The sequence below is a fragment of the Antechinus flavipes genome, chromosome 2 (assembly GCF_016432865.1).
Source record: "Antechinus flavipes isolate AdamAnt ecotype Samford, QLD, Australia chromosome 2, AdamAnt_v2, whole genome shotgun sequence".
NCBI lineage: Eukaryota > Metazoa > Chordata > Mammalia > Dasyuromorphia > Dasyuridae > Antechinus > Antechinus flavipes.
The window spans coordinates 50183432-50197619 of NC_067399.1; the positions used below are offsets into that span (position 1 = coordinate 50183432).

Consider the following 14188-nt stretch of genomic DNA (forward strand, 5'->3'; position numbering starts at 1 on the left):
AGTTTCCGGTAGAGCTGGGTCTAGAATCTAGCTTTCTTCTCCCAAGGGCCGAAGTGATTTATCCACAGTCACACAAAGACAGCGGCAGAGACAGAACTTGGATGTCCTGCCCACTGGCTCTATCCCTAAGCTGATGCTAGATCCAGATCTCCAGCCCGACAGAGTTTTAAATAGCCTACCTGTCCCTGCAAGAATGTCTTGTGGATAAAGGAGGTACATAGGGTGGGTTGGGTAGAGATGATGTCCTTAACTCATAAAGAATCATAAAGCTCCTTTTGTCCTACTCTCCCTCCCCCTTTCCAGATGAAGAAACTGTGGTGGATATATTAAATAACTTCACCAAGATCATCCGAAGATAAGTGGCAGAATCCATATTTGAATCCCAGTCCTCTGATTTCAAATGTGTTGTTTTCCTCTGTATCACACTGATCACAGAGGCTTGGAGCTGGAAAGGATATGTGTTGTAATCTATATAGGAATAAAAAATGCCTTCTATGACTTTCCAGCCAAGTGGTTTACAGTTTTTGCTGGAATTCTCAACTCTCCTGAGACCTTTTCTTTTCTTTTTTTCTTTTTCTTAAAAATTCTTTCTGTCTCTCTGTTTCTGTCTCTCTGTGTGTGTCTCTCTCTCCTTCCTTCTCCTTCCTCCTTTCATCTCTCCCTCCCTGCCTTTTCTCTTGGCACCAGTCCCCAGTAATCTCCTCCTCCCCAGGAAAGTAGTAGTCAGGTAGTTCAAGTGGATGGCGCTCTGGGCCCAGAGTCAGGAAGGACTGTGTACATCAAATTTACCATCAGATACCGACTGACTCTGTGAAGCAAGTTGGGCAAGGGTTTTGCTTTAGTTTCCTTATCTGTAAAATGGGAATAATGATAGCACCTACCTCTTATGGTCGTAGTGAGTCTCAGATAATACTGATAAATGCTTAGCACAGTGCCTGCTGCTTAATTAATGCTGGGTTTTTTCCTTGGACATGGGGTTTCACTGTCTTTGGGCCCCAGCTTCTCTCTCAGTAAAGGGAGGGGAACGATCCCCAAAGTCAAATTAGCTGGCTTGGAGGGAACCTAAGATGGATCAGAACAAGGCCTCCCGGAATGGCGTCCCTCTCCCGTATCCCAAGGCAGCGCGTCCCCTCGGCCACCAGCGGCCCTTAGTGGGCCTTCTTCCCAGGGTACACGGCCAGCTTTCACCCCTGGATCCGGGAGAACCAGAGGACCATCTGCCCCTGCCTGACCCGGGCAACTGTTGGCTCTTGTGGCCGCTCGACTTCTCTAGGAGATAAAGGGTGGCCGATGGGGACCCTCGAGCTTCTTTCCAGCTCAAGTTGTCCCGATTCACTGTAAGCTCCTCGAGGGCAGGGCCTAGCGGCCCCCTCTCTCTGGGAAGAGCACCGCGGCCCGCAGTCCTGCCTTGGGGCCTTCCTGGGTGGCTAGGGGTTGGTCCTTGGGTGGGGTCGGGGCTGGGTGAGTAGGGGAGAAGCTTCCCAGACGCCCCAACAGCCGGCTAGAATCCCGTCCCGGCTTCGGCGCGCGCCTTTTAAAGCTCGGGCTTGGGGTGGGGCGGGGGGCGGCGCCCCTCCCTCCCGCCCCGCCCCGCTGGCTCACGGGGCCCCAGCCGCTGGAGCTCTCAGTGCAGTCGCCGCAGCGCAGCCGGGGCCATGGACTTGGACGCGCTCGGGATATTCCGGTGGCGCACCTGGAACGCAAGGCTTCGGCTCGTGGTCGCCGCTTCCTGGCTGCCCAACTTTGCCCTGGCGCTGGCGCTGAGCTCCGACTTGCTGCTGTTCCAGAATCCGCCCTTTCACCACTGCCGGCCCGACCTGGCGCTGCTGCCCCCGAATCTGCGCACCCTGGACGGCCCGGCGCTGCTCAACGTCAGCCTCCCGTGGCTGCCCCTCTCCAACACCTGGAGCCCCTGCCTGCTGCTCCAGTACCTGGGCCCGGACTCCAAGCCCAACGGCACCAGGCCCTGCACCCGAGGCTGGGAGTTTGAGCGCCCCACCTCCGGCCTGCTGCGCACCCCCATCACCCAGGTGCGGAGCCCCGAGGGGAACGGGGGTGTCCCCTGTGCTCTCCATTTATCAGAGGAGGAAGCCCAGGGGAAGTGACTTGTTCACGGCCGTGTAGTTAGTAAGCAGGGCTTCGGTTCCAGTTTCTTGGCTCCAAATCTGGGCTTCTCTCTGCTCTTTCACCAGCTGGGGGACAGGCACCCCAGAGTCCGGGGTTACTCAACTTGGGTGCCCGCGGACCCCAATCCGGGGCATCTGCGCTAAGATGCCAGGGTCCGCTACTGTGTGAGGAGGGGGACAAGGGGGCCTCTAGCCTGCTGCTTTATGGATTGGCTGCAGTGTTTAACCTGGAGCAAAGGGTGCTGGGAGATGCAATAGACGCTTTCAAGCATTCGGAGCACTGTGGGGGGCTGTTTGGTGTCAGGAAATAAAACTAACCATGAGTTTTAACTGACCTAAAGCGGTATTTAGGGCTCCTCTTCATGGAGAGTGTGTGGAGCCGAACTATTGGGTAGTGAGGGTAGACTGGACAAGCAGCTCTCTCAGTTGCTTCAATGATGGGAGGGGGCTGTAGTCTCCTGTTTGTTTCCCTTTCCCCCTCTCTTCTTTTCCCCTCCCTTCTTTCTCCTTCCTTCTTTGCTCCCTCCCCTCTTTCTCCCTCCTTCTTTCTCCTTCCCTTCTTTCTCCCTCCCTAATTGCCCAGCCCCTCCCTTTCCTCTCCTTCCTTTCCTTCCTTTCCTTCCTCTCCTCCACTTACTTTTAGCTTGAGACTCACACCAGAGACTCCTGAAAGTCCCCTTGATGGAGGTCTGTCTCTGGTACCATCCCAGAATGAGGCAGGAGGGGAAAGGGGTGAATTGGCTTGGGAAAACCATCTGGTCCCAACTTGACTGTCTCAAAACTGCTTCTTCTTCAGTGTTTTTCTCTTTGATAACTCCCTGATACATAGTAGCATGGGGATGAAGGTGTGAGGGAAAGCTGAGGCAAGTAGAGGAAATAGCCTGTATTCCTCAATAGAAAAGGGCAGGGTCATTTGGAGTGTGCTCAGATACTCCAGTCCATTCTGGGATGCTAAGAGAGAGCGTCCAGATAAAAAGAATTATTAAAGAATAAAAGCAGGGACTAAAAATGCAACTTAATGCAAAGAGTGTTGGATTTGAATCTACAGAAGTACCTGATACTTCTACCTCTGCTATTTATTGGCTGTCTGACCTAGGGCAATTTATTTGAATACTCTGCTTCTCTGTAAAACAACAGAATTAAATTAAATAATCTCTAAGGAACCTTCCATCTTGAAATCTTATGGTTCTGTGGTTGCCTAGAAATGATGACAGTTGGGTTGGCTCCTCAACAGAAGGGGCTCTTCACTTGGGGTCTGTGGATCCCTGTGGATGGGTGAGTAGGTCTGTGACCTTGGGAAAAAACACACTTTTATTGTCACAAAACTGTAGCCAAAATTTAATATTTCTTTCTATTATTTTAAAACATTATTCTGAGAAGGGTTACACAGGCTTTTTATCAAACTTCCTGAGGATTCTGTGATACAAAAAAGATTAGGAACCCCTACTTTTTGGGATGTGCCACAATGTTTCATCTCAGAGACAATGCCCATGCTGGAGCTTCCATCCTGCGCACTTACAGTTTACCATGTGGGAAGCTCCCTCCTCTTTCTTCCTCTCTCTTTCTTTTTCTTCCATCAACTGTCCCTCACCTCCAATTGTTGGGTAGGGAAGTCTTATAATTCCCATGGACTAGTGGACTCTAGCTTGAGGAGGTTGTGGGTATATCCTGATCCAGTCACCAAAGGTAGTATTGAGATTTATTCTTTACTTCCTAGCTGGAGACACCCTGACTTGGTACAGTTTAGCTGGAAACAGCAGATCCTCTACCCAAAGACTGGGGGCTATATAGAGGTGGTTAATCCTGGTCTCCAGACTTGGGGAACAACGAAGGGAGGGCCTGGAAGAGTCGTCAGAAGGAGGTTTAGTCCAACCCCTGGTTTTATAGATGAGGACATTGAGGGCCAGAGAGATGAAGTTATTTTAAGTGCCTAAGGTCATACAGTTAATTGTATGATAGTAACTGACTCAAGCAGGATTCCCACCCAGCTCTTCTAATTCCTGATGTTGTGTTCTCTTGATGCTAGCATGCTAAATGGGATGTTTGGAGTGGGGGGTGAGTGTGGGAAGTGTATTGATGTATAAGTCAGAGACTATTGGACTATGAGTCAGGAGATTTGAGTTCTAATCTCAGCTCTGCCATCAATGTGATCATAAGCATGAAACTTCAGCTCTGGGAATGGAAGTAGCTGAATGGTTTTTAAAAACCCTATCCAACTCTGAGGTTTGTGATTGTCTTCTCACTGAGGAAAATGAGGATGAAATGATGTCCAGTCTTGTATTGCCTCGGTGGGGCCATTGTGGAACCCTTACAGGTGTCTTCTCCGTTCTCCTACAGTGGAATCTCGTGTGTGGGGATAAATGGAAGGTGTCCCTGGAGCAGATAAGTTTCATTCTGAGCTGGTTGTTGGGCTGTGTGATCCTGGGCTCAGCCTGTGACCGGTAAGGGTCCCTGCCCTTGCCCCTCTTCTCTTCCCCCCTCAGCCTGGAAGGAGATAGTTCCCCTTGAGGGAGTCACCTTCTCTGTGAAGCGATTCTCATTTTGTGAGCATCCCTTGGTCCTGAGCTCTGCCAGGCATAAGGATTTCCCCCAGGGTACTTCTGCCCTCTGCCAGCTTGGCTGGCTTGTCAACTGGTGGCCCTCTCCCTTTTTCCCTGGCCTTCTCTCACCAACCCTTTGTGCCTGCAGGTATGGCCGTCGGGCCGTCTTTGTGACCTCCGTGGCCCTGGCTACGGTGTTGGGAATTGGGGTGTCCCTGTCGATCAACTTCTCCATGCTGCTGTCCCTGAGGGTGTTCTATGGGGCCTGTGTGGCTGGTGCCTTCCTCTCACTCTATGTGATCCGTGAGTACCAGGGAGTAGGGGTTCTGGGAGCCTGCTCCACTTGCTCCCTCATTTGGAAGGCAGAGGGGTTGGTGGCCGAGAAACCAGGATTCACGTCTCCCCCCGATCTTTAAAGACTGAAACCTTGGCCAAACAGTTCAACTTTGGACCCCGTGTCCCACATCCAGAAACAGAAGCCTGTCCTTCTTGCCCCTATTCACTGAGGTGACAGATTTAGAACTAGGAGGGCTCCTTGGACAATCACCACCGCCATTGTAGAGATGAGCTTATGGGGCTCGTACAGCTCGTACAACCTCCCAGGTTCTTACTGGGGGAGAGGGGAGGCTCTAAGGGAAGCACTTTGTAAACCTGGGAGCTCTAGAAAGCTCGGTGGGGCCCCAGAACCTTCCCACATTCCCCCGGCCCCAAGTACTTGATCCTTAGGCGGTTCCCTTTATGGAATCCTAGTCCCCCCCACTTTGAGGATGCATCGGGCCCTTGTTTTTGGACCTGGTGAGTTGAGGCAGGTCCCAGAAGGAAGGTGACAGGTAAGGGAGCGGGACTGGCTCCGGAGCCATCCTGGCGGGGATGTCTCGGTGAGAATAATGGGGAGGGAGTTTGGGAAAGGGGCCAGAAGGCAAAGGGGAAAAGCAGCTTTTCTAGAATGTGAGGGGGGGAGTTTGGGGCCCGAGGCGGAGGCGAGGGGCGCCACTCCTGTTTGCCCAGTGAGCTTGAATGTTTGCCCACAGAAGCAGTGAGTGTTCCTGGCTCTGATGTTGCAAGACTCCTCCGGGAAGGGAGACGGCAGCATGTCAGGTCAAGGCCCTCTCTGTCCTGGGACAGTGAGAGTGGGGGAGGCTAAGTGGGGGAAGTCGCTGCTTGATGTCGGAAAGCTGGGAGGGAAAGAAAATGCTCGAGTGGGTTCCTAGAGAGGCCGCCCCACGTCTTCCCCGGAAGCCGTTGTTGGTGCCGTCTCCCCATCCCCCCTCCATCCATCCTGGCAGGGGTGGAGATCTGTGACCCCGACCACCGCCTCCCAGTCACCATGGTGGCCAACCTCTTCTTCGTCTTGGGGAGAGTCATGATGCCGGAGCTGGCGGCCATATCTCAGGACTGGAAGTTGCTGCAGGGGCTGATGACCTTATTCCTGGGCCTCGTGCTGCTGTTCTGGGGGTGAGTGGCCCTCGAGGCTGCTGGGGCAGGTGGACTCCAGGGACAGGGACAGACCAAGAGGTCCTCAGGCTTCTGGGCTGGAGCCGGGAGGAGGGCTCAACGGGGTCTGGGGCTCTTGGCTGCAATCCAAGGCTGGCCGGTTTCTCCCTCTGGGCTCTTATTTCCTCCTCCGTAATCACATTTCTACAGTGTTTTGAGGTTCACAAAGCACTTTCCTCCTAATAGCCTGGGAGGTAGATGGTATGAGTCAGGGTGTGCCCATTTTACCCAGGAGGAGGCTGAGGGTCAGCAGGACTAAAGCAGGGTTCCTTCTCCCCATTCTGGTGCGAAGCTCTTTCCACGCTCCCCATCCTACGTGGTCCATCTGTGATACCTGCCCTGACCTTTTGGGAGGCAAATGGTTGGAGAAGGTGGAGGGTGTCGGGCTTGGAGTCAGGAAGCTTTGACTTCTTCTCCCCCTCAGACGCTCTAGCTGGGTGACCCCAGGCAGATGGCTCAACCTGATTGCCTCAGGTTCCTTGGGTGTCAAAACCGGCCTAATATCCACCTTCAAGGGTGGTGGTTGTGAGAAGAATCAAATGAGCTAAAATTTGTAAAACGCTTTGCAAGTCTTTCTTTAAAAAGCCCTACACAAAAGCTGACTATTATTATTATCATCAAATCACTTAACTTCTATCACTCAGTTCCCTAATCTTTAAAATGAAGATAACAAAAGCACCTCGCTCCCAGGATTTGTCATGAGGATCAAATAAGATAACATCTGGAAAGTCCTTGCAAACCTTCAAGTGCTGTGGGTGTGCTGGCTCTTGTAATTACACGTAGGATTGAGTCCCACGCTGGATCTCCCTGTCACTCGGGATGGGTCCATTTCTCTGTCTATCTGACTATCACCTCCCATGATCCCACGCTTTCTTGTGTCTCACCATTTTTAAGCTCCTTCTTTGCCCTTCTCAAGACTTCTGTTCCCCCAGTCCTTCTGTCCTTCCTGAGATCATTCCTTCCCCCCATTTCCACTCCACTATTCTCTGGTCCCCGTCCCATTGCTCCTTATTGCCAGTCCCTTGCCGTGCCTGGGTCACTCGTGCTCCCGCCCGCCTTCTCGGCTTGCTCCTATATGTGATGCTGCTTGAAGAAACACGATGAATGAAGCCACACAACTGTACTGTGCCTGTTTGGGGCACGGGATGTACTTGTGGCAGCCAACTTCACTGGGCTCTCCTCCTTGCCAGGCAGTCACTCCCTTTCTCCTGTAATTGAGACTTGACCATCTCTATCTTCACAAGAATTTTTACACATCTTTCCTTCTCTTCTCAAGCCTCCTGCTTCTCTCTCTCCCCTCACCTATTTTATTGAGAAAACTTAAGGGTCATTTAATAGGAGCTTTCTCTTCTCTTTCTCTTCACCTCAAAGCCCTCTGACATCATCCCCCACCTGCCCAGTGTCTGTCAGTGAGGTGGCCCTTTGGGTTGCCAAGGGCAAGCCCTCTATATGTGTCCATCCTATCTCTAGCAGGTAGCATCCTCACTCTCTGGCTTATTTCTAATCTCTTCCTATCCGTGGGGTCCTTCCCTGCTGCCTTCAAATATTTCCAAATCTCCTCATCCTTAAAAAGCCTTCACTAGGGTCTAGCATCCCTTCAAGATACTGCCCTAGATTTCTTCTCCCTCTGGCCAAAGGGGACAAAAGCTAGGTACCTCCCTGCTCCTGTTTCTTCTCCTCTCACCTTCTCGCTCCTTTGTAATCTCGATTCCTGATTTCATCATTTGCTCGAGTATGCTCACTCGAAAGCTATCAGTGATCGCTTGGTTGCCAAACCTGATGGATTCTTGCCCAATCTGCTGCATCCGACACTGCCCAGCTCCCTCTTACCAGCTGTCCTTGCTTCTGTGGGTCTGAAGGACGTTTCTTTCCCTGCTTTTCCTGCTAATCATCCATGGGCTCCTTCCCACTCTCCTTTATTGGCTCCTCATCCGCATCAGCTCCCCCCAACGTGGACCTTTCCCTAGGCTCTGGACCAGAGTTCCTCTCCTCCTCTCCCCAAGTCTCGTCTCCTCTCGGTCCTGCCTCTCGCCAGTTCTCGGAGGCTTAATGACCATCTCTGTGCTGATGATTCCCAAACCAGTGTATCCAGCCCCGGTCTCTCCCTTGGGCTTCAGTCGCACATTTCAGTTTTCAGATCACCAAAGTCCTGGAGACAGCTCCAGTGCAAAATGTCTGAAAAGAATTCCTTCTCTTCCCCTCAAACCTCTTCCAGATGAACCCGTTTCTGCCCATTGTAACTTCAGCACTCTTCTTACTCTCCCTGAGCTCAGCTCGATTTTGCCCTTTCTACCTCTGTAGCCCCCCTCCCCTGCAGTCCCGCAGCTCTCCAGGCCCCCGTCAGCTCTCACCTGCCTTTCCTTGCCCCCCTCCAACTGCTAGGGGTCCCCATTCCCTAATGACTTCACTACCTTGTATTTATTTGTTATTCTGCATGTATTTGTTCTCCCCTCACATATGTGAACAGGGATAGGTTTCATTCCATTTGTATTTCTGGAGTCCAGCGCAGTGCCTGGTTTACAGTAGGCACTTAATAAATGCTTGTTGCACGAGGGATACCCCACTCCTGCACACAGACCATGTTACGGAATCGTGGGCTCAGAGTTACGAGGGGCCTGTGAGTGGCTGAGGAGGTAAATTAAGTCAGAAAACCTCCATCCAGAGCTTGCCTTGCACACCTGCTGGGCCTTGATGAGTGGACAAGATTACAGGATTTAGCCTTAGAAGAGACCACAGAAATCATCAGGTCCAACCCCTCATCTTATAAAGGATTGGCCGAAGCTGGAGTGATTTGGTTCGGGTCACTCGGCTCTGACGGACCTTAAGCCCAGCATCTCGTGGGTGAGAAAGCCCGGGAGACAGACTCCCGGCTGCTCCGGGACGAGACAGGAAAGCACCCAAGGGTCGGGCTTTGTTTCTCAATGAAGATTCTTGCAGGACATCTGTCTGATGGAAGCTGGGGGGCTTCGCCGAGGGCGCGGGGGCAGAGGGGCTGGAGGGCACTTGGAGAAAACGCTCCCCTCGGGCATGTCCTCGCAGGTTTCCTTTGCTGTTGCCGGAGTCCCCCCGATGGCTGGTGGTCACTCGGCAGCTGGAGAGAGCCCAGAGGGTCCTGTGGCACATAGCCGAGAGCAACTTCAGCCCTGATGATCCCAGCTCTGCCAACCTTGCTCTGGACGCAGGTGAGAGTCGCTGGCTCTGTCCCCGCCCTCATTCCTGTACCCCCGGCTGCCCTGGTTCTCCCTCCAGGAGCGGCCGCGGTCTGAGGGAGCTTCAGGCTTTGCAAGGCTCCTCACAGAGCCACCCGGCGCGGTCAGAGATGCTGGGGCTCCCATTCATGGTGGAGTAAACTGAGGCAGACAAGAGTTGGGGTTTGAGACTTTGTACCTCCCAGCTACGATGCTCTAGTTCGGATTGTCACTGGGATGGAAGCTTGCAGGGCTGTAGAGATGGCCCTGTGACGGTGCTCCTGGAGGTAGGGCTGGGAGCCGAGGTGAGGAGGAGCACTTAGTGACGGTGCTCCCGGACGTAGGGATAGGAGCCGAGGTGAGGAGGAGCACTTAGTGACGGTGCTCCCGGAGGTAGGGCTGGGAGCCGAGGTGGAGGAGGAGCACTTAGTGCTCAGCATTACTGAGCATCTGCTAAGCTGGAACTGGGGGCCCACTGACCATGATTCTTGGTCTCCGGAAATAGAGTTGTGCAAGGGGTGTGTTTAGGGAGAAGTCAGGCCGACAAAGGCCGTGTTTCTGGAAAGGCATTGAATGCCAGGCTGAGGACTCAATCCCATCAGTTGTGAGAAACCGTGGTAGAGACTAGGGACACATCCTTGCAGCCTTAGCCTGATGGCGGGGGCGGGGGCACGGGGGATAATGTGCCGAGCTCCTCCGGCGGGCCATTCCCGGGTGCTTCATCGAGACACAAAGGCATCTGTTCCTCAGAGGTCCACTAGGACCCTTCCCGGGTGGGATTGGGTGGAAGGCGGGGGTCTTTCTCTCTCAGACTTCATTGTGTTCTCCCTGGGCCGGGTGTAGTTAACTCTTTCCCTTCCTCACACCCAAAGGGTTGGACAGACTGTTTGCAACAAAGTCCTTGCCCCAGTATCACTGCATCTTTGAGATCTTCAGCACTCAGCTCACCTGGAGGAACATCCTTATCCTGTGCTTCACCACGTAAGGAGCGGGAGGGCTCGGGGGGCCGGGCCGGGGGGCTGTGGGAGGAGCGGCGCAGGGTCAGCCAGGCCTTCTGTGCAGTGGAAATCAAACTGCAGCCTTCTCTCCAAAAGGGCTGCTGGGAGGTAGGACCTAACAAGTGGTACATACTGTAGTTCTGTCATCGCTCTTCTCCCTGGGCCCCTCCGAGGAAAAGACGCAGACACGGGTCTAAGCTCAGCACGAGCCACAATTAGGACGGTCCTGGAGGGGAACGAGGCTCCTTGGGAGACAGCGAGCGCCCCTCCAGACCCCCGGGAGTCTCCCGGCAGAGGTTGCCTGCCCACCCCCGGAAATGGCACCTGTTCAAGCACAGGGGCGCCCGAGCTTTGGGGCGTCCTGCTGACTCTCGGCAGCCCCCAAACCCAGGCGAGGGAGGGGCCGGTGACAGCCGGAGTCATTAGGGAAAGGTCCCCAGAGGGCGCTGGGCTGGGCCAGTCTGGTGGAGCTTGGATGCCCTTTCTCAGAAGAATGCTTTTAAAGGCACAAAAATAAAATGCATAGGATTACAAAGGAGACCCAAAATGAGTGAAAATACACACAAGGGTTTTCCCATCCAAGTCTGTGGACCTCCTGAAGTCTCCCTGTGAACCCCATGTTAGGGACCCCTGAATTAAGATGACTTCTGAGATCCTTTCCAGTGCTAACATTTGCTTTTTGTTCCCCAGGCGGTCTCCTCCCAGGCTGCACCCCCCCCAGCCTCCCCCTGCCCCCACTCAGGCTGGAGGTCAGCCTGGCCCCCCAAACCGCATCTGCCTCCTTCCCTTCACAGGTTCCTCGGGTACGGCATTCGCTTTAACTTCACACACAACCTGATGCCCTTCATGCCTTCCTTGACCTCGTCCAGATTGTTGCTGGCTGGGATGGAGGGGGCTGCCTGCCTCCTGCTGATCCCGATGACCTACTGCTATGGCCGCCGAGCTAATCTGCTCCTGTGGACGGTCATCATCACTGTGGCCTCCCTGTTCCTTCTCTCCCTTATCCAAGGTAAGAGGAAAGCCTTGGGAGCAGAAATGGGGTCTGGGAGGGACATGGAGCGGGGAGGGGGCAAGTAACGGGATCTCCAGGCTCCAAGAAACGTCTCCACTTCCCTGTTTCGTAGATGGAGAATTTGACCCCCAAGAGGGGAGCTTGTCTAAGGTTAGCCAGCCAGCCAGGCTCCCCAGCCCCTTCCAGGGCAGCCTTCTTTGCACTGGCTCCTCCCCCTCTGGGATTTTCAGTCTAGTTGAGGAATTCAGAGGACACAGATGAAATAACAGAAGAGCGTGATGTCCTACAGAGAGTGCTGGACTGGGGACCAGAATGCCGGGCTCCGCCCTCCAGGTCTGCCAGGGTTCTCTGTATAACCTTGAACTCGGCATCCCGAGGCCAAATTTAGCTTCTGACACTGTTAACTCTGTGGTCCTGGGCAAGTAATTTAACTTTTCTGCGCCTCAGTTTCCTCATCTGTAAAATAGGAATAATAATAATAGTTGTCTTTGGCAGCCCAGAGCTTGAGAATCAAATGGGAAAGCATATGTAAGGTCCTCTGTAAACCTTAAAGCACAATATAAAAGCTAGTTATTATTTTTATTATTATTACTAATAATTATTATATATTTATTTTATATATTATTAAGAATTACAATAATTTAGTTATTATTATTGATAGATTTACATTGTTTACATATCACAATATAGATATTTTCTAGATTTTCTTTTCATAAGGTGATCAGGACAAGATAACTCTATGGCCCCTCTCAGCTCCAGATCTGTGCTCCTTTGACAGTGATTCTAAGACAGACCCAGATTCAGACGAGGGAGAGGTCAGGGCCAGTTCAGTTTCCTCATCTGTAAAATGGGAATAATAGTAGCACCTCTGTCCCAGAGCTGTCTAGAGAATCAAATGAGACAGCAGATGTAAGGTCCTCTGTAGACCTCAAAGCACGATATAAATGCTGGCTATTATTATTCATATCTTTATATTGCTATAATATTTATATATTATATATCATGTTATTATTAAGTGATTTGAATTTTTCTGGACTTTTATCATAAGGTGATTGGGACAAGATAACCTCTAAGGCCCCTCTCAGCTCCAGATCTGTGCTCCTTTGACAGTGATTCTAAGACAGGCCCAGATTCAGACGAGGGAGAGCTCAGGGCCAGTGAGAGTAATTGGGGAAGACTTCCTGAGCTGTGGGGTGGGGGCTGGGGCTGCGGCATCCCGCAGCAGTGGTCAGCCAGGGCCGGGGGCGCTGAGGGAAGGGGGGGGTGAGCGGTGATCCGGCCCCCTCCTCTCCTCCCAGACCTGCCGGTGTGGATAGTGATGTTCCTCTCCGGACTGGGGCTCCTGGCCTCCGAGGTTATCTCTGTGCTCAGCATCTTTTTTTCCAGTGAGATCCTCCCCACCCCGATCAGGTAAGCCCTGCCCCGAGCCCAGGGGTGCGGGAGACCCAGGAGCCTGCCCACCGCCGGTGGTCCTTCCCACGTGGCCGCGCCAGCCCCAGAACATCCCCCAGGGTCCTGCCGCCCGACCTTCCAGCTTCACTGTCTCCCTGTGGGTCTTGGGAAAAGGGGGGCCCCTGAACCCGTGAAGGTTCCCCCCGGGGGTGGGGGTGAGTCTGGTACCTTCTGAATATTCTTGATCTGAGCCTGGCGCTGCCAGGGAAAGAGTGGAGGAGAGTACATAGAGACAGCCTGGAGGGAAAAGGGAAGGGCTGGGGGGAAGAGGAGGAAGGGAGAAACCTCAGTCATTTCCCTAGTTTTCAGGAGGTTTTCCCTCAGGCCTTCGCATTTCCAGAGGAAGGGTGGGAAAGCCAGGTTTGGCTCTGGTAACGCCCTCCCTGCCAGCCCCATGTTGGGCGGGGGGAGGGCTGGAAACGAGGGGGAGCTCCTGAACGCTGCTCTTGCTCCCCATCTCTCAGAGGAGCTGGGCTGGGCGTCATCATGGCAGCCGGGTTCCTGGGACAAATGGCCACCCCCATCACGACCTTCTCCAGAACCCCCAGCTTCTTCCTGCACCACCTGGTGTTTGCCTCTTTCGCCGTGCTCTCCATGCTCTGCATCCTGCTCCTCCCTGAGAGCCGGGGCCGGAACCTCCCCGAGTCCCTGGAGGAGGCTGAGGGCAGACAGTCGTCCCTGCTCTTCCTGCACTGCTGGACCCGCCACGTCCCGCTGCTCCATCCCCACCACCAGCAGATCCACTATGGGCAGCGGCAGTGGCAGGTCTCCAATTCGAGGCCTTCGGTCTCCAGCACAGAGAATGGCCACCAAAGGCACGAATCCATCTGGAGTACCCTGGTCACCCGGGCCCTGGGCACGCGGTGGGCGAGGCGAGTGCGAGCCACGGAGGAGCGCCCGCAGTGACTGCCCCGACCCGTGCCCTTGTTGTAGCCCTGGGAAGGGAGCCCTTGTCAAACAGGAGGATGCTTTGTCACTGTCACCTTTATGGTAATGGGGAGCGGCGGCTCCCTCTCGCCAACTCCCCTGTGTTCTGGATGGGAGGAAAGGAAGGACGCCGGGAGGCCTGAACTGCCCCTGCCCCGGAGCCTCCCTGGGGTAGGGCAGGAATTCCCAACTCCCCTACGAGTTCCGGACCAAGGGAGCTCTCCCCGAGAGGCCGACGGGCCCCGCTCTGGCCGCCCTGCTGTCAGCCGGGAGCCCTCGCCTCCAGAAAGCGGTTTCTTTGTGGGGCAGTGTCCGGCTTTGTGATGGCTTCTCCCCCCTCACTGAAAAGCACCCTGAGAACCACCTTGATTCCTCCGCATCCACTGCTCTGGTTTTTGCCTAGCCCTTCCAGGACCCCCGTCCTTTCTTCCTCGGGGAGCTCAGGGAGCCC

General features: G+C 53.8%; 1 protein-coding gene and 1 long non-coding RNA gene across 4 annotated transcripts in view; one reads left to right on the forward strand and one right to left on the reverse strand.

The window, feature by feature from the left end:
- LOC127547780 (uncharacterized) overlaps positions 1-1495 on the reverse strand; it is a 66496-nt gene extending 65001 nt beyond the window's left edge. Inside the window, exon 1 of one of the 3 annotated variants that reach the window (XR_007950265.1) lies at positions 882-1495. This is a non-coding gene — a long non-coding RNA (uncharacterized LOC127547780). The remainder of the gene's footprint in view (positions 1-881) is intronic. The other 2 variants (XR_007950264.1, XR_007950263.1) reach the window with 2 other exon arrangements.
- A 96-nt stretch (positions 1496-1591) lies between these two features.
- Positions 1592-14157, forward strand: SLC22A31 (solute carrier family 22 member 31). Its single transcript, XM_051974770.1, has 9 exons — positions 1592-2030; positions 4464-4567; positions 4815-4969; positions 5953-6121; positions 9200-9342; positions 10221-10329; positions 11141-11355; positions 12657-12768; positions 13275-14157. The coding sequence occupies exons 1-9, from the start codon at positions 1656-1658 to the stop codon at positions 13714-13716; spliced, it is 1824 nt and encodes a 607-aa protein (XP_051830730.1). The 5' UTR covers positions 1592-1655; the 3' UTR covers positions 13717-14157.
- Positions 14158-14188: the final 31 nt, after the last annotated feature.

Bases quoted from the DNA above. Each gene is read 5' to 3' on its own strand.
- SLC22A31 (XM_051974770.1), top strand. From the start codon at position 1,656: ATGGACTTGGACGCGCTCGGGATATTCCGGTGGCGCACCTGGAACGCA. The intron at 4,568-4,814 runs GTAAGGGTCCCT...TTGTGCCTGCAG, and splicing joins CTGGGCTCAGCCTGTGACCG to GTATGGCCGTCGGGCCGTCT. The intron at 6,122-9,199 runs GTGAGTGGCCCT...ATGTCCTCGCAG, and splicing joins CTCGTGCTGCTGTTCTGGGG to GTTTCCTTTGCTGTTGCCGG.